The 20,484-nt window shown below is 42.9% G+C and overlaps 1 protein-coding gene across 5 annotated transcripts in view; it reads right to left on the bottom strand.

Annotated features, from left to right (window-relative positions):
• The window catches only part of KHDRBS3 (KH RNA binding domain containing, signal transduction associated 3), a 198,097-nt gene extending 178,292 nt beyond the window's left edge, over positions 1–19,805 (bottom strand). For 2 of the 5 annotated variants that reach the window (XM_030795394.1, XM_030795395.1), the window contains exon 1: positions 19,466–19,684. In XM_030795394.1, coding sequence (XP_030651254.1) covers positions 19,466–19,553 — 88 coding nt within the window. In that variant the 5' untranslated portion in view covers positions 19,554–19,684. Of the gene's footprint in view, positions 1–13,463; positions 14,521–18,510; positions 18,708–19,465; positions 19,717–19,746 lie in introns of those variants that run through there. The other 3 variants (XM_030795399.1, XM_030795396.1, XM_030795397.1) reach the window with 3 other exon arrangements.
• Between the last annotated feature and the right edge of the window lie 679 nt (positions 19,806–20,484).

The following is a 20,484-nucleotide window of genomic DNA, read 5'->3' as shown; positions in this document are numbered from 1 at the left end:
GCACCTTTTACCGTATAAGGTAACATTCACAAACTGTGGGGAATGGATAAGGACATGTTTAGGGGCCATAATTCAACCTACTGCAGACAGCAATGGAAACAAATCACTGAATCAAGTCCTAGTTTGTTTCATGTCACTGAGCTCATCAGGGTCAATATAAGTCAAGCACATTTTAGCCTTACTTTTAAATATGTATATTTGTGTTCTCTGAGTATTCTTTGCATCTGTTTACTTATTATGTCAGAAACTTTTAGTTTCTCTATATTTTTCCAACATTTTATGAAATCATTTCAAGTGACCATGTTGAATATGCAGACTGACGCAAAAATCTGTGAATAAGATACACCTTTTACAGCACAGCAAAAAAAGCACAGGTTTTGAAGTCAAAACAGAGCTCAGTTTTAATAGTTCCCTGCTACATATTAGTAAACACTAAGGTTTAACTTCTCAGGCTTAGTTTCATTATCTATAAAACAATATCTATAAGATAATTATTATCTATCTATATATGGCCGTATATATCTATCTGTATATGTAACCTATATACATTATTGCAAAGATTAAGTAATATATGAAAAGATCTGGAAAACAGATCCTAGAATTGCATGTGCAATAAATAGTAGTTACCACTGTCATTATTACATATTTTCTGATTATGAATATCCCCGAATAAATTTTATGGAAATTAAATAATAATCTCTTCTCTTTCATAAGCCATCAACAATGACCAGGGCCTACAATAATCTTTCTCTTCTGAACTTCTACTATATCAATTGCTGGTACAATTCACTTGGCAAATAATTACTATACTTTCAACATTTCCTCTATTCCCATCTTTCAATGTCATTTACCTTTTTTATCCTTACTCGATATTTTTATATATTTTTTACCCACCTAATGTGAAAAGTTTCTGAGGCCACGAGCTATAGAGCCTTGAAACCAAATGGACACAAATTGAAGTTCTTGCTCTACCACAAACTACATAACCTTGAGAGTTAGTCAGCCTTTCTGATGCTCAGTTTCCCCATCTACTCAATGGTAACAGTGTTATTACCTAAAAGGAGCATTAGATAATACAACGCACCTAGCACGAAAAGGCAGAGGGAAAAGCAAGTGCAAAGACACTGATTTCCATTTCCCAAACTGCAGTGTATTAAGATAAGAAGACACTGTTTGGGGGAAAAACAAATGCAGCAGTTAAAGAGGAGCACAATACATTCTTATTAATAAAAACGGAGGCCAGGCGTCGCGGCTCATGCCTGTAATCCCAGCACTTCGGGAGGCCGAGGTGGGTGGATCACGAGGTCAGGAGTTCAAGACCAGCTTGACCAACATGGTGAAACCCCAACTCTACTGAAAATACAAAAATTAGCTGGGCGTGATGGCGCGCACCTGTAATCCCAGCTATTCAGGAGAATCGCTTGAACCTGGGAGGCAGAGGTTGCAGTGAGCCGAGATCACACCACTACACTATAGCCTGGGTGACAGAGCGAGACTCTGTCTCAAAAAAAAAAAAAAAGTTGGAGGATGGAAGAAAAACAAAGAAAATTTGTCAAATCAATCAATTAACTACCTGGTCATTTTGACATATGATACCAAATAACCTGACAAATACCCAGACAGGCACTCTGAATACTACACAGATCATCCAGATAAGACTGCACTGTGATGTGGAAGGCAAGACAAAGTAACTCCATAAAGCCCTTCCATTTGAACCTACTGTAATTTAGTAGAAACAGCATGGGTTTGGGAATCAGACTGATGGAGTCCAAAGCATTCAGTTATCAGCTAGCCATGTGACACTGCATCAGTCACAACTTCCAGAAGAGCCTCTGTTCTCACTTGTAAAACGGAATTTATGTCATGCATCTAAGAGGGGTATATTAAGGTTGGGAAAAATACGGCCTGTAAATCTCCTGGCACGGTATCTGACACTTAGCAAGAACTCAACAAATCACAGATCATTATTATTAAAAATTATGTGACAATGACAAGTCACTTAATGTCTCTAGGACCCCTAATGTATAATTTGAGATTTAAAACCAGGCTGAAGGCTGGGCGTGGTGGCTCATGCCTGTAATCCTAGCACTTTGGGAGCCTGAGGAGGATGGATCACTTGAGGTCAGGAGTTCGAGATCAGCCTGGCCAACATAGTGAAACCCCGTCTCTACTAAAAATACAAAAATTATCTGGGCATGGTGGTAGGCTCCTGTAATCCCAGTTACTCAGGAGGCTGAGGCAGGAGAATTGCTAGAACCCGGAGGGTGGAAGTTGCAGTGAGCCTAGATCACACCACTTCATTCCAGCCTGGGCAAAAGAGCGAAACTCCGTCTCAAAAAGCAAAACAAAACAGGCTGAAGATACACTAGGTACTTGATAAAGTTTTTTGCCACACACAGTCATACCTCTGTGGTAGGCAAAATAATGGCTCCCCTAAAGACATCCACATACTAACCTCCAGAACCTGTAAATGTTAAGTCGCACGGCAAAGGGGAATTAGGGCTACAGATGGAACTAAGGTTAGTAACCACCTAGCCTTAAGATAGGGAAACTATCCAGGATTATCCAGGCGAGCCCGATGTCAGCCCAAAGGACCTTACAAATGGAAAAGAAAGGTGGAAGAGAGAGGAGTGGAGAGATGGCAGAGCGAAAACATTCAGCCTGGAGTTGCTGGCTGTGAAGTCAGAGGAAGGGGCCACAAGCCGAGGAATGTGAGCAGCCTCCAGAGCTGGAAAGCTCAGGCACAGACTCTCCCCTGAAGCCTCCAGAAAGGAGCACAGCAGTGCCCACACCTTAACATGAGCCCAGTGGGAGCCATGCAGACTTCTGAGCTCCAGGACCCTACAGTCATAAAGCCACCAAATTTGTAGCAATTTGTTATGGCAGCCATAGAAAACCAACATACTCTCACTTTGTTTTTCCATCTTATTTCAAATAGGTCTCAGAGAACATTTGAATCTGAAACTTGAAAAAAGAAAAAGCATTTTTTTTCTACACAGATACACCTCATCCTAAAATAAAATCTCTTAAGAATATAACTTCTTATTAAACTAAATTGAGTGATCTCCTTAATAGTGTTTGATTTCAAGGACTTGCCATAAAGAATTTAGAGACTATTAAACAATATAAACTGGCTCATTAACATTTTGGGCCAATGGTGCTAAATAAGAGATAACACACAGCACAGAAGTACCTGAGTTTAGGAGAATCAGCCAACTCAAATGAAGTCCGAATTCTTAGAAACTAAACAAGACATACTGTATACTTCCACTGGGCATCTGGTTCGATTCATGCACACTGCATGTGTCAGGCTTCAAGGCAAAGTTTGTGGTATGAAATCTCTTGAATACTGGGATTTGGTTTAATCAGAAAAAATACTGCTTTATTTATGTAAATGTGATGTGAGCTGGGGCCAACATTTTCTCTTCAAATAAGGAATCCAAATCCAGATACTTAGGAAAGTTTAAAAAGTTTTTTTTTTTTTCAAACAGACGGCAAAACTTTTCTGGAAAGGTGTCTTTTACAGGTTACTCACACAGAAATTGACGACGTTAAAGTGAATTAAATGAACTATGAGACTGTGAACTCTCAACTGACACATCACTAATTCCTGGTATGGTCTTTGAGCAAAGGAACTGAAAAAATGTCAGTGATAGACTCAAGTCTCTAGAGGACAACAAGGATCCTGCTGTTCTCTCAAAACTGCAACATCAGCAGCAGCAAGAACGGTGGCCATTCTCCTGGACTCCTCTGACTCCTCTAGAAAATCAGACCGGGCCTGAGTGCTAGAAGGTGGAGCTTCCATGCAGTAAGCAAGAGGCTTAAAGCCTGTCTTCTGAGGAGGGGCCCTTTTCTGGGCTTTTCTCCTGGAACTCTCCTTTTTCAGCCTGTTTTTATCATGTGGCCATTTCAATAAGAAAGCCCCTGAGCTCTACCCATTTTGGAAGAGGCCCCTATGCTCCACTCAAAATAAATAAATAAATAAATAAGAACTGAGGTGCAACCCAAGAGAAAGACAGCCTGAAGCAGACAAATGAGCCTGCTCCTGTCCAAAGCCACAATGAAAGGAGCTGGGGAAATCCGGCAGTTTATACATCAAAGGTTGTGGCCAAAGTTTGTTAATAATAAAAAGTGTATATCTGTCCAGAATGTTGTCTCTGCACTCCACATATATCCTCAGAGTATCCCCGAGGCATGACCTAGACCCTCATCAAGCAACAGGATTCATATTCAGGACATGAAGATCTAAGTCCAACCACTACCAGAAGAAGTAGCAACACTAACCAAGAACACTCAGAACAAAAGCAGCAATTTCAGCATGTATATGCTGGTGCGGATGGGAAGCCACAAAGTGCATCATCTAAATGGAAAGTGTGAACCAAGTCCAAGTCAATTTGGAAGCCACGTGGTCACCAATGAAGAGAAGCTCTGAAAAGCCAGGAAGCTTTCCGGACGGAGGAGCCTGTGACACCCCAGCTACTCCACCACCATACTTGCTGAGCTCTCTGTACCAAAGGTCTCTCCTCCAAATTCTCATCAGCTTAGGGCTCAAGAAGCATACAGGTAAGCATCACTGGAAGTAATGAGTTTTAAGATTCCTACTTAAAAAACGCATAACCAAAAAAAAAAAGCTTTTCAAATAAACAGTTTTAGGTGTAATTTACAGAATTCAGTAAACTTTTTATTAAGTTAGTCATGCTAAGTAAGCAAGGAAAGGAAGAACTGAGGGATTCTTTTCCTTTGCACAACTTTTCAATGGTGACAGAGCCACAAGGATCCCTCTCCTGTCCTTTCCCTTTTGATTCCACACACTCCCTGAGTGATCTCATCCTCAGCCACAACTTCAAAGGCAGGGCAATGCATTTTAGTAAGGCTGGTGTCTAGAAAGACTACATGTAATTCTAAACTCACATAATACAAAACGTTTCAACCTCCCTGTTCAGTACCCACAAGCGATCCGTCTAAAACAGAGCTGAGCATGCCATTCTCCTGCATGACATCCTTCAACTGTGATCCAGAACCTTAAAACACAGTCATACTCCTTAGCCATGTGTGAGGCCCTTCATCCTAGTCCCCGTCTAATCCTCTCCTCCCATTTCTCCACACATTCCTGCATTTGCCTTATTCTCCAAATAAGACTGCTAGGAAGAGCTTTCACATACGTCATTCATTCAAAAAACACAGTGTATCTATTGCATTTCAGACATAACTCTGGGCACTGCGGACCCAGCAAGGATAAATGCCCCAGCTGTCCAGAGCCTGGAGTCTAGGAGGCACCATCTTGATGCAGGTCACTGAATCCTCACCGTGTGTCTGGTGTCTGGGAGGTAGTGTTCTGCCTGTTTTACAAAGTGAAAACCTGGAGTTTAGAGCGGTGGAGGTATGTACCTGGGCCCAATAACTCTTCCGTGACAGAGGGGTACCTCCAATTGAGTCTGAGTACCAGAGCCGAGGCTAGTGTCCACACTGCCATGGAGTGAATACTCCTGGTAGACCTATCTGAAAAATGGCAGATCTCTCCTCACAATCAGTATCCGGAAGTTCTAATAAAGAGAAAACACTTTTTCAATCTTCTTTCACTTGCATTCTGAAAGAATGAATTCATTGCTATCATCCATAATGAGGAACCTGAGACTAACTGGCTATTCATTCTACACACACTTACTGAGTGCCCACTATCTCCCAGGCACCACGGTGAGCACTGGAGAAGGAATCAAAGGTAATGAGTCAGATTCCCTGCTTGTAAGGCAGTTGGATTCTCAGGGGAGAAAGAACTCCCACCCAATCATCATGATCGTAGTGTGATAAATGCAATGTTGCATGCACAGAAGATGGTACTACACTAGGAGCTGGCACACAGAGAGCGAGCGAAGAGAACAGGAACGCATTCACTGCACACTGTAAGCCAGACAGGGAGCCCTACGAGCTCAGAGACGCCATAGTTTAATACTAAGCAGAAAGACTCTGAGAAGTGAACTTGCATTAGTTCCATCACACTCTGGAGCCCGGGATGTTTCTACCACTACGTGAGGAGTCACACACACAAGTCCCCACTCCCTCACCAAATCGGAGTAACAAAGCTCCATGCAGCAACATAGTGCCGTGTGCACTTGTCTTTATTACAGCCCTTCCACTCCACAATATAAATGTCTTTTAATTTGGCCACTTCCCCACTGAGCTGAACACTCTTTAAGCAGGGATAAAGTATTACCTTGCTCTGCATCCCAGCACTTAGCCCAGCCTAAGCATGTGATCCTTACTGAATAAGGGGAGAAATAACAGCAACTCCTCCAATCCAGTGGGAAAGACTGTGGAGAAACAGACACCCAACCAGTCTTCTCTTAGGGGTGTTTCCCCCAGAAGTCTAAATAGTGATTTCCTGAAAGGGTCTAAAAGTCTGAGGCCTGAATAGATTATGCTACTCTTTTGCCTTAATGTTCACTCTCCAAACCTAAAAGACTACTTTCTGCCACGGACCTTTTATTGGAAGTAACATGGTGCCCTACCTAAGACAGGTGAGCCAAGAATTCACACGCATTCTTCTAAGTTAACATTTCAAGGAGTATACAACGAGTATCGGTTCTGTGTCTAGTATTCCATGCCGGGTTCCATGAAGGAGGAAAGCAAGAAAACTTGTCCTGCTCACCTAATTAACTTTTGATTCCTTACAGATACACCAGACATGCTACACAGATTCTCTCATGACTATTTCATAGATGAAGAAACTGCAGCTATTCAAGCTTACTATTTCCAAAGGTAGCAACACATCCTTTACCCATTTAAGAAGCAAAACCCAGCTGGGCGGGGTGGCTCATGCCTGTAATCCCAGCACTTTCAGAGACCAAGGCAAGCAGATCACCTGAGCTCAGGAGTTCAAGACCAGCCTGGCCAACATGGTGAAACTTCGTCTCCACTAAAACTACAAAAATTAGCTGGTCGTGCTGGCGGACACCTGTAATCCCAGCTACTTGGGAGGCTGAGGCAGGATAATCACTTGAACCTGGGAGGCAGAGGTTGCAGTGAGCCGAGATCATGTCATTGCACTCCAGCCTGGGTGACAGAGCAAGACTCTGTCTCAGGGGAAAAAAAAAAAAAGCAGCAGCAGCAGCAGCAGCAAAACCCTGACCAAGGGGGAAAAACAGATGAGAAAAACACAATCCAGAATACAATCAATTGACTGTTAATGGCATGACTTTCTTTTTTTGTCTCTTTATTCTCTGAAGCTATTAGAAACCATAAAACACAGGGCAGGGGATTATCGCTGTTGGTTCTGAATTGGTGGTACACCAAACGATGGGCAGCATGTCAAAAAGGAGACATGCCTCCTGAGTCTAAGAGAGAGACACTTTAGTATTTCTCACATTAAAACAAAAAAACAGTAAAACTTGTTAAATCAAAATCTTATAAGGCACTTCAAGACCCAGAAGATAAAAGCCAGGGGAGGAAAGAAGCCTGCTTGGTTTCCTTTATCAGCACGCCAGGACGCTCCACAGATCCAAGGACTGTTTTGTGACCCAGAACGTTTTAAACCACTCCTCTGGATTCCTGAGAAAGGAGCAAGCAGAACCTCATGCTGCTTCTCACACAGAGTAAGACGAATGGCCTGCTGAACACCAAAGAAGCTACGCACCAACAGGTTTAAAATCGACTTTCGAGTTTTTGAAATTAAATAAAAATTTAAGCAGTAATTAAAGCCTAATTTATTTTAGAGTCATCAGAGACACTTTAAATTGAATGAACCTCCATCTTTACGCTCAAGCTGCTGGCATCGGCTGCCATGTACTCTAGCGCTTGGTTTCTTTCCAGTGTCAGACATCACCTTGATGGCAGTCTCTGTGCATTAACAATAGGTGGTCCTGGCCGGGCACAGTGGCTCACGCCTGTAATCCCAGCACTTTGGGAGGCCAAGGCGGGTGGATCACGAGGTCAGGAGTTTGAGACCAGCCTGGCCAACAGGGTGAAACCCTGTCTCTACTAAAAATACAACAATTAGCCAGGAATGGTGGCACATGCCTGTAATCCCAGCTACTGGGGAGGCTGAGGCGGGAGAATTGCTTGAACCTGGGAGGCGGAGCCTGCAGTGAGCCGAGATCATGCCACTGCACTCCAGCCTGGGCGACAGAACGAGACTCTGTCTCAAAAAAAAAAAAAAAAAGGTGGTCCTTCCTATTGGCATACTCTTCTCTGACAATGGGATCACTCCCTGATTTGTCACTGATGTAATAAAATCCTTTTTTGAATGAATTAGAGCAATAAATTACATAAAGAAAACTGTGAAGAAACAAATCTATTCTGAGACAATAAAAGGGGTATAATTTTGAAAATTTTCACCCAATTGACTGGTGGTGGAGTCTTGCCTCTCAGCTGAGCCTACGCAAAATGCAGTGACACCAGACCAAAGCAGGGGCCATGTGCTCTGCCTGCAGCATGGCTATGCCTTGAGATATGCTTTTATTAAGGAAAGGTAACTATTTCATCATGACAAGAAAAATACCCTCATGAGTTTATAAGATCATTTTTCTCAGTATTATTTTGCATATTGTGCACATTATGTTTCTAAAAGCCTCTCATCTTTAAATAAGGACCTGAACAAACTGACAAGTCATAAGAGACTGATGTCCAAAAGAACCATGAGAGGTCTGCCATAGAAAGAGCCCACAATTATCATTAATTCATTCATGCAAATAACTTTTATTGTGCCCCTATTTTGGAATGCATGGGTACAAATGAATTTTACCAAATTTGGTAATAAAGCCTGGGCCCCTAGTTTCTCTGCTGAGAGCAGGGAAGGATAAGCAGACCGCAGACCATAGCCCATGGCACACTGCCTGTTTTTATAAATAAAGTTTTATCAGAACACAACTATTCTCATTCATTTACATACTGTCTGTGGCTGCTTTTCTGCTACCACAGCAGAGGTTGAGTAGAATGCACAGCCCACAAACTATTTACTCTTTAGCCTTTACAGAAAAAGTTTGCTGGCCCTAGGCGTAGAGTTTAGCATAAAGACAATGAAGGTACAGCCACAGATAGATATCTACTTCCCAGCTGTCTGGTGAAAGAGCCTGAAAGCAATGACCACCAGCACTCCAGATCTTAGCTTCTAAACAACATTCCACACTAAAAGAAACCAGGGCAGCTTTGGGGAAAATGGCTCATTTGAGGGCTAGGGCAGAGCAAGAACAAGATGAGCATGGAACAAGTTGCTGTTAGAGAGATTAAAAAAATACTAAGCCAACTTAGGGGATGATCCTCTCAAATGGACCCAGGAGCCAGAGCAAAGGGCTCTCAATGGCCAAATCTTAAACAATTTGAGCTTCAATTTACACGGTGATAGTAAAGGATTATAACCCACTGAATTAAAGAAAAATGCATGAATTTAGAAGACAGATACGACTGAATAAGAGGGAGAGAGGGATTGAAAAAGAGAAAAAGGGAGAAAGAAGGAGTAGAAAAGATTCCTTTTCAGTAGAATATCAACCAATAAATGTAGATGGAATGACCGTTAGAAAATTACCGTTTTACAACCATCATAGTAATAATTCAGGTAAGAAATGTTAATGGATCTAAAATATGTGAGGGAGAGTTTAATGAGGAGCAGGATATTTATTTACATAGTCTCAAAGTATCTCCTCACAGAAGTATTAATTAATTACCAAAGGAAAGTAGTAACTTTACAGAGGGGAAAACTGGCACCACCTTAACCAAGTAATCGAACTTTTCACCAATAACGACACAGACGCTGCGTGCCCGGGTACGAGGGGCTAAGAAGGACCTACCATCACCTCGGTGGCATTCCTGCCAAAACAGTGTGTGACACAAATCTAATTTTAAGGAAACATCAGAAAACCTAAATGGAGAGGCATTTTACAAAAAACTGGCCTCGTATAGTTTTTGTATAGTTTTCCAAAATGCCTATCATGAAAAGGCAAAGGCGGACAAAGCAGCTACCGCAAACTGAAACCCTAAAGAGGCCTGACACTACACGAAATGTGTGATCTTGACTTGGATCCTGTAAAAGACAAAAACAGAACAACTGGTGCCATCAGCATGTGAACTGTAGATGAGATAACAGTACTGCATGGTTGTTAAACTTCCTAATTTGGATCACTGTATGACAGTTATGAAAGGGAAGGCCCTTATTTTTAATAAATACACGCCAAGGTATTTAAGTATTCATTTGTAAAAGATGATATATGACGAACAGAAATATATGCGTAATAATCTCATCTTAGATACAACAAATATATTCCATGTTAAAACTTTATAGTGAAATTAAATACGAAACCACTGTCATTTAATCTTTTTTAATTTTTATTTTTAATTGTGGGGGTACACAGTAGGTATACATATTTATAGGGTACATGAGATATTCTGATACAGGCATGCAATGCATAATAATCACATCAGGGAAATGGGCATCCCTCATCTCAAGCATTTATCCTTTCTGTTACAAACAATCCAAGTATACTCTTTCAGTTATTTTAAAATGTATGACAACCACTGAGGTGGCATCCTGCCTGCCATGTGCAGATGAGGGAATAGAGGCTCGGTGAGGTAAAGTCATGGTAGAACACACAGGTCAACTTAGCAATTCAACAAATATGTGTTGAATAAATGAATAAAATGAAAGGATAAATTTTTTAAGTCCTGGGGACTGGTTAACAGCATTTAGTAACTAAAAGTTACTAAAACAGGAAGCCTGGCTTTGTCCAAAATTCTTCCCACATTTTATACCTAGTACTCATCAAGTCTCAGCCCACTCAAGTCAGTAAACAGAAGGCAAGAGGAAGCAGAAATTTCCACACCAACTGACAAATCTTTTGTTACTGTTTGTGCTTTCTTATACAAATCAGATTTGGGAATTTGATTTATATACTCCAAAGCAAATTAACTGTGAGGAGTATAATTTTCCCCCAAAATAAACATATTACCATGGCCAGTAACCGTAAGTCAGACTATCCTAACAAGTTATTTGACAAAAGCTTTCAATTTAATGTTTTTGGAGTATACTTTTCTTTAGGGCACACTGATCCCTATAAGTTAGCTTTGTGACCTTGAACAAGTTATAAATCCCTCTAACCTCCATTTCTTACCTGTAAAATGAGAACAACAAAACTAAATTCACATGAAAGTCATGGATTAAATGAAGAAATGTGTGAAGAACCTAGCTACAGTGCCAGGCATACCTTAGGCGCTTGAGCAATGGTGGCTACAAAAAAAGGCATGGCGTTCTGCAAATATTGACTAGCAAGTATGCCTCCTAAGATATTAATAATATGAAAAATACCAATGCATGAAAATCAAAAGCAATGCACGTTTATCGATCAAGACTCAGTTCAGAAATAGCTACCAGTGTGAAAGAAGGTAACCTAGCTATGTGGAGCGCCATCTAGTGGAAGAAAAGCAGAGCACAAACGGCACAAACATTGTAGCAGAGAAAGAACAAGGAAAAATGATGAAAATGAAAACTGCCCCTTATCTTCATCATAATTTCTATATTTTCTCCCATGGGAGCTCGAATCAACAGTGACCCCAAGTGTAAGATATATATCGAAAAGAGACATTTAAAAGGGTGCCCTCACATACGCTTGCCCTTTATCATACCAAGGAAGAACATCAATAATATGCTAGGAATACCTTTTAAAATTCTTAAAATAGCAGCAGGGGCTGATTGGTGAAAAATTATGGAAATGTAAAAAATTATGGAAATTTACAGCTTACCAATTCAGAGTAAGGTATCTTGTGCTTGTGGAGAGAGGCTGCTGGGTGTCCAGACATGTTTTAAGATATGCAGTCATAAAACTGTTTATGGAAGCTTCATTTGTTAATTTAAGCTTCAGGTGCTGTGTCTTGAATAGCATAATAAAAATCAATCAGAGCTGCTGCTAATTTTGTGCATGATATTAATGAAAGAAGCTTCCTAAAGACTGAATTTCTCCTTCAATATTTCCTGGATTGGAAAACTGAAATAATTCTAACAACATAAAATTACCCTAAGAAATGAAAGTAGATGATTTATGTGTTGAATTTTTATTATATACATTATATCTGAAAAGTGATGCCAATACTTACACATCTGTCTTAGAACATTTTATAAAAATTGCAGGTGATGTTTATTAAACACCTGCTGTGTTAGACACTGTACTTACATCTAAAACGGCAACCCTACAAAGAAGGCATAAGGTTCCCAATTTCACAGATGGGGAAACTGAGGCTCTGAGAAATAAAGTAACTTGCAGGGGATTACAGACTAGAAAGATGTCACCTCTAATCACATGGCTCTTTCTGCACCAGCTCATTCCTTGTTGAGTAACACTGTTTCCCAAGTAAAAGCTACCCACCAGATGTTGCCACTGGTCACAAAGTCCCTATGCCGTTTTGCCATGCCCCTGTGTGCCCTCTGTACAGTAAGCAACCTGCCCTGCTCATCCAGTCCAATACTAGGCATTTAATTTGAAGAGCTGCATAATCCAAATTCCCTACAAAAGTAAAACATGAAAAACAAGACACACTCAAAGATTCCACCTCTATCTGGTGCTAACAGGTGCCCTACATAGTGTCATAGTGTTGGGCAGACAAGGATCTGAATCCTGATTCACCAGTTACTAGCTATGTGTTCTTAGGCAAATTATATGACCTTCCTGACCTCTGTTTTCTCATCTATAAAATAAGGTAAAATGACCTACTCTTTTAAGACTGTTAAACTAATTCAATGAAGTAACATACATAAAGCATGCAAATCAGAAAAGGCTCTTGATAAATGGTAGCTACTATCATTAGCAACTGCAGGGCAAGTATATTTAAACATATTCCCCCCTTCCAGAAAGCCAAAAGCATTATCTGTGGGAATACTTTTTTTTCTTTTGTGAACCTATTTTTAGAGAATGAAGAATTCACAAATATACCACAAACTGACTATAAATCCCTGATATCGTACTCTCGACTGTTTTTGTGATAAACAAAGTGTTAAAATACAAAGAGCACTGCACCTCTAGGAGGATCCCTCAAGAGACAAAACTTTAGCAAGAATTTCACTGGCTTTCTATATGGAATATTTTTCTATTTGGTTACTGAAATTTATACATATTTACAAATCCTTACTTTGAATGCCTACTGAAGACTGAAAAACACTGCCAGAGAGCACAGGAGAAAAAAAGTGAGCTTGCCTTTTTGGTAAAACACATTTTCAGTAACCCCTTTTAAAAATTCATCTCCAATGGAAATTCCTAAGAGGCTTCTGCTATAATGAAACTTTTATTTAAAAACAACAATGTTGAATTCTGTCCTTTTATCTCTTTTCTTAAAGTATCTTACCTAAACACTGCAGACTTGATTTAAAATTTCAGCCTGACTACTTACAAGCTATGTACCTTGACTGGGCAAGTTACTTAGTGTTTCCGAGCCTTAGAGGCCTCATTTGAAAAAAATAAAGGAGGCATGCAGGGAATAAAACCTCCTACCTTGCAAGATCTTGTGGGGATGCGAGAGAATGCACAAAAAGCGGCTGGCACAGAAGAGCCTTTAAATTGGTGGCTTTTATAATCATCATCCCCAACGCCAAGGAACACTCTCCTTCTATTGTTTTGGTAGAAGATATAAGTCATTCTATCTTCACTCAGTGGGACTGGTGACAACAGGCAAATGGGGCTTCTGATATCAAAGTTGCTGTTGGCATTCAATTTGCGGTTTCAATCGCTCTTCTGGCTTTCTGAGTTTCCCTTTGGCATCTGAAACTGTGGATAACTCTCTCAGGTAAGAAACCTTATTTGGCATGTGACTAAGGCTTCCAAAATTCTGTTTTTAATCTGTCATGAGAAATATCATTACGAGTTTAGAGAAGGAGAGCAAATTGATGAGAGTGCAGTGATTTCATAAATTCCTTAAGAAAGAATAAAAGTAAATAAACATCTGATTCAAAGCAGATCTGACAACATCTTCTCATTATCTCCTAGAGAAGGATCCCTACTGTGCAACCACATTTAAAGAGCACTGGGATGTTTTTCTGCTTGTTCAACCCTGCATTTCACTTAGAACCTTCTTTCATTGATACGGGCAGAACTGTTGACTTCATCCCCACCTCCAATTCAGGTCCTCTAAAGCCGTAAGAAGCAAAGCTCTTTACTGACTGCTAAATTCCAAATATACTTTCTGATTCTGCTACCCTTAATGATAATTAACACGTAACATGAAATGAAGACAGGAGTTCCCAAGGGCCCTGTGCTGAGACGTATGCTAGGTGCTGAAGATACAGAGGAAAGACCAGGCCCTGTCTTCCGAGGACCTCACTCTTTACCAGGAAAGACAAAGAGATCCAAACAAAGCAGTGTGATGAGGATCACACCGTAAGAGCACCAGGTGTTGTGTGACACCAGAAAATAGGCAATCCAACCCATTCTGAAAAAGGTCAGAGGACTTAGGGCAGAAATGTGAAGAATGAAGTATGAAAACGGATGCTATATAATTTATCTTTCAATTCAGCACAGGCTAGAGGAAAAACAAACTGCACATAAAAAAGCCAGGGTTTTCATTCTCCTTCTATCATTCACTAATTATACCATCACAGGTTGACCAGTAACTTAGCCCTTTAGACTCTCAGTGTTACTGAGAGTCAGTAGGACATGGTAAAAAGAACAATGGACCTGTAAAAGAACAAAGCTTGACCCTTCACTCTGCCATTTTATTATAAGCATGTCACCATGGGCAAGTCACTTTAGCTGTCAGAATCTTGGTTTCTACAACTGAAAAACTGGGCTAATAACCTCTCCATCTCTAGCTGTTACTAGTATCGCGATTACAAACATGACCCAGTACCAACAAGTGCCTCAAAAATGTCCACAGGCTGATTTATTAATAGTAAATCTAAGCCATCCAACCACTAAATATTTCAGCATAGTTGAAGGACTAAGACGTTCCTTAGGAAAGAGGGCATCTACAAACTGAAAATTCATTCTCAAACGCACATAGAGGAGAGCAGGAGCTTCTCACCGGTGCAGACTGTTTTTCCTCCCTACCCCTAGGACCCAACACAGAGAACCGGCATGGCAGGTTCTCTATAAGCCTGTTACTAATGTCCAATACCAAACCCTGTAACTCACAATCACTGGGTCACTTTTAATCATAATATACTGTATAAAACTCAGAAATGGCATATCTAAAACTGTGAGTGGTCGCATTTCCTTAAAAAACAAAATGAAAAAAACTGATAACACAAAGAAAAACAATAAAAAACTAAAAACTCAATAATCACATCCTCCTTTGGATGAAACAGAAAATCACAAACTATAGCATGAAGGCACCATACCTAAATACAATTCTGCAATTCTCATTCTCTACTTTACAAGTCTGTGACATTCAAGCAAATCCTAAATGTTTTCCAAAAGGGGTCCCCCAAAAATCAAGTTTTAAGCCCCTGGGTTTTGTGGATTACAAAGAGATGTACATAAAGTAAATAATCCTTCCTTAATATATTTTATCTCCCATATTTATTCTAAGTAATGCTAAGAGTTGTAATATTTGAGAAACTGATATAAAAACCATTTTGATATACCAACAAAAAACTTGTATCAACCTAGACACAAATCTGGACCACCTTAATCTTGAATCCTCTGCTCCACTTTCTCTTGTAATCAACGACAACTAAATGTAACTTGGCAGTGAGCCAGCCACCAATCCATACATTATATCAGATAATTAAAAATACAGTGTTATGTAATCCTATTTAATGGTTACTTGGCTTGTATTGAAAACCATCCAAACCAATATCAGAGACTTGGATTAAATTATAATGCATAAGACATTTCTAAAGATTTTTTTAGTAAGAGTCAGCACATCCCCTACTAGCAAATATAAAACATGCAACACTACTTTCATCTCCAATTAACCTCTCCTTGGCAAGAACTGCAATGTCAATTCACCCTACAGGCACCAAGGGGGGGTCTGGAGTGGGATCCCAAAGCCTGTTTTCTTTGACTGAGTTTTAACATCAAATAAACATTAACCACTAATTTTGTTAGAGAAACAAATTCAGAGGCCCGACATGGTGGCTCACGTCTGTAATCCCAGCACTTTGGGAGGCTGAGGTAGGCAGACCATGAGGTCAGGAGTTCGAGACCAGCCTGGCCAACACAGTGAAACCCTGTCTCTACTAAAAAATACAAAAATTAACCAGGCACGGTGGCGCACACCTGCAGTCCCAGCTACTCAGGAGGCGGAGGCAGGAGAATCGCGTGAACCCGGGAGGCGGAGGTTACTGTGAGCCTAGATTGTGTCACTGCACTCTAGCCTGGGCAACAGAGCCTGGGCAACTTCGTATCAAAAAAATTAATAAATAAATACTCGGGAAACATTCATTTAGGAGGTGGACGACGAGAACCAGTTATTCTGGTAAAATGAAAATAAAATCAGCAATCAATGCCCACGATGAAACACAAGTCTGGAAAAATATAAAAGCCAATGTATACCAGACAGGAGTATATCTCTTATTGTCATTCTAGCTCAAGAAAGAAAAAGAGTAATTCAGTTAGGAAGTTGATCAATCTTTACGAACACTGAATTTTTAAGGAACTACACCTCATCTATAAACTATTTCATTATCATAATGCATTGATTATTAAACTAATATACTGGTCACAGGAGGGCTTTAATTCAAAAGTGCCTCTTGGCCTCAGCATCAAAATCCTGGAAGATAAATCTACCATGAATGTTTGCTTCTTCAAAGAAGGCAAGTGCAGACAGAAACTTTTTGTAAAAATCAGGATAAACTTCCTAAAGGATATATATTATTTCCCACACATTTAAGTCAGTTGGAAACAATCATACTAATTATATTGATTTCTGCAGGGTTTGAAGTTAGCAAGTGAGAAGTATTTCATTCCAACACTTTAGGAAGGCAAAATAAGAAAGAACAACGTCTTCAGAGACAGAAGACCTGAGAGTTCAAATTAAATCTCAGTTGCCCACAAGCTTAGATAGCTGGGATCCTCATCTCCCTCCCTGAAAAGAGAAGACATGAACATCTGCCTTACCGGAATGCAAGTGTGAGGACGAAACTAGCGCCTTGGAAACTTTAAAATACTATGCAAACATAAGGCCTTGTTAGAGTTTAGAGATACCATAAAACATATCTATTACATGGCACGCTAAGGTTTGCCATGCTGGCCCATTCTACAATCTAGTGCCGAAATACCAACTCCAATGTGAATAACACAGTTGCATTAGAGGCAAACACAAATATAACTAAAATAAGAAAAAATAGCCCATAACAAGATGGTTGGATTTAAAATCGAAGCTTCCTCACAATCATGTAGCTTCAGATTTAAAACACTTGTAATTTTGGAGTTACATAAGAGTGTAATTAATATTTTAAATGATAAAGCTCTGCATTCCGAATATCAGCCTGTGATTTAAGAGAAAAATGTTTCAATCTGAAGTAATCTAAATTAACAGTAAGACAAGATTCTGAGCAGCACCTCCTCCTTCCTTCACATGTGAGAAATATACTTCTCATAAGAATTACTTTTATGAAAAGTAAGTTTATCAAGTTTAATACCTAAAAAACACTAAATGGCAACATTTCCCCAGTAAATGTCTGTTTCAAGTAACTGGAAGGCATTAACACTAGTAAAAACACAGAATCCAAAAGAATTTCGGACGTTTTAGCAACGCAATACTATGGCAACATGGCAGAGAAAATAATTCTGACTTTTAAAATAAGATAACGCACTATACCTTCAATTTAACTGTTCCTTAATTGAGTACAACCTAACTTTGATTCAGCTTCTTTATTAGGAAAAATGCACTTCAGTCCACAATCCAGAGTATTTCCAATGCCACGGATCTCATGCAATGTACAAAGAAATTTCTTTCACAGAGATGACAGCCCAGCAGGCAATAAAAGATACATGTAAATCATCAGGCACAAGGAGTACAAACTCAACTGCAGAACTGTTCAGAAGGCATAGAAATAAAACTCAGATTTTTTCTTTTATTTAGGAATGCATGCCCATTCACTTTTTCACAAGCCCATTTTATTAAATAAATAAAAATAAGCCTGCAATTAAAATAAAATGAGGGAGCTCCATAAGTCTATTTCTGTTCAACAATTCAAATATTCTTAAATTCTTGGAGACAGTAAAGAGTCTCTCCACCACCATCGGTCGACCACACACACACTCTACTCTGAAGAACTGGTTGAAACAGGCAAAAACTGGAGGTCACCGTTTTAAAATATAGGTATCTATATACAAATAGAATATGTCTGCCTCATCTTTCACTTCCAACAATAAAAGAGCCAGGGCGAGCACTAAGAGCAGCAGATCCGATTCATCTAGGGAACCACAGACTGTCAGTGCACAGTAATTCCTGCAAAAGCCAACAGATCTGACCAGATCACGTTGCTGCCATTTCCCAGAGAAAAGACAGACCAGTGGCACCCACACCGATCTTCATCTGAAACGCATATTACAGGAAAAGTAGGAGACTGCTCCCGGGAAGGAAGGCTTAATTTACCGTGCATCCCAGCAGATGATTCAGGAAGCCACAGGAGGAGAAAGCCAGGGGAACACTGTCCCGGGTAGGCGTGCCTCCAGAAACCTCTGTATCCCTGTCCCGCAGTACTTCCTAAGACCTTTCACACCCTAAGCTGGCTGGAGTCGTGTGAAAATGGCAAGGACTCCCTTCACCACTGTTCCGAACCTCAAGCCAGCCACCAGTGAGGGTCACCCAACCCAACGCCCTCCGGAACGGTGCTCTTTTGCCGGCCTCTTCTCCCCTACTGACTTCTCCAAGGGCCAGCCTGCAAGGCTTGGCATGGGCTGCCCACCCCCGGGGAGGGCTGACTGCCCCGCCAGGGCTGCTGGAGCCTGGATACAGGAGAGACAAAGGGCTGGGAGGGGGAACTGGGCTCCTCCCCTGGGACCACGGAACTCCTCTCAGGTGCTGGGGTCTGACCCCAACCCTCTTCTAAGGTCCCCAAACTTCGCTAACAATGCAAGCGCCTGTTCCCTTCGCCTCTTCTGCATTTGCGTCCCTCAAGTCCTTCCATTTTCCTCCAGCTTTTTCTCCAGTACCTTAGACGAACCAAACGCCCTACTTCCCCGAGTCCAACACTCTCCCCTTCCATGACATAATTCAACCTCGTCCCCAACGAAGACCCAGATGGTCGCTGTCCCCCACCCAGAAGTTTGCCCTGGGGGTCCCCGAGTCCCCAAAGATTTCCTTCAAGTCTCATCCATGCGCCCCAGCCTTGTCCTTCCTTTCCAAGTCCCCAAAATTCACATCAGGGTCTTCCCCTAGGTGTCCCACAGCCTCCCAGGTCCCCGTGCAAACGACCCCGGGGGCCACCCGGGCCTCCGTCTCCGCCGCGTCCGCTGACAGCAGAGCGCACGGAAGCGCCCCCCGGGCCCCCGCGTTTCCACCTGGCCCCCAACCGCCGCCGGCCGGCAGTTAACGGCCGGCGCCTCACCTTGGTTCACCAGGCGCAGGGCGTGCGTGAAGGAGGGGTCCAGGGAGTCCTTCTCCGCCATCAGCTCGGGCAGGTACTTCTCCTCCATGCTCGCCGGCCGCCGGGCCCGGGACGTGGACTCCAGGCGCACGGGCGGCGGCGCCCGGCAACCCCCGACCCCGCCCGCGCCCCCAGCGGCGCGGACCCGGGGGCCAGACGCGGCGGCGGCGGCCGCCAAGCCGGGCGGTCGGCTGGGAGGCGGCGGCGGCGGCGGCGGCGGCGGCGGCGGCGGGGGCGGCGGCAGGGGGGCGGGAACTGGCCACTCAGCCCCGATCCCCGGTGGCCGCCGAGTGCCCAGCGCCGGCGGCCCCCGCGCTCCGGGCGCGGGCCGACGAGGAGCGGGCGCGGGCGGCGCGGTTAGGCGGGCCCTCGGGCCAGGCGGGCGGCGGCGCCCCTGAGGCAGTCCACGGCGATCCCCGCCAGTCCCGCCAGCACCTGCCGGCACCCGAGCCACAGCTGCGACCTGCACGCCGCGCGCCGCCCCGCGCACTCTGAGCCACCGCGCCGAGCGAGCAGCGCCTGCCGCCGGCCCCGCCCCGCCCGGCTCCGCCCCGCCCGGCCCCGCCCCGCCCCGCGCCCGGCGCCCCGCCCTGCCGCGCTGCGCCTGCGCACTGGCGCCCACCGCCCCGCCGCGCGCCGCCTCCTGGGGCCGCTCTCCGCTGCGAGTCCGCCTGGACTAATCGGGATTTTGCGAGAAGCGGTGCGTCCGAGGGCCCCTCCCCCGTGCCCGGCGCCCACCTTTGGCCCTGAGGGTCGAGTGGGGAGCCTCACAACGCTCTTACAGCCTTTCAGATGCACGGACTGGGAAACTGGGGCTCAGAGAGGTCAAGTGGCTCGCCCAAGGTCACCCAGCGAGTGATCCTGGGAAGAGGGGACAAGGGCCGAGCTGGAGCTGGGAATGGCGCCCCAGTTCGCCCCAGCCGCGCTCTGGGGAAAAGCAGCCGGACCGCCCTGCTCTCTAAAACTCCCTGGCCTTCTCT

This window comes from Nomascus leucogenys, chromosome 16, assembly GCF_006542625.1.
Source record: "Nomascus leucogenys isolate Asia chromosome 16, Asia_NLE_v1, whole genome shotgun sequence".
NCBI lineage: Eukaryota > Metazoa > Chordata > Mammalia > Primates > Hylobatidae > Nomascus > Nomascus leucogenys.
Note: the sequence above shows the minus strand (reverse complement) of the source record. Positions and strands in the feature narration are given on the sequence as shown.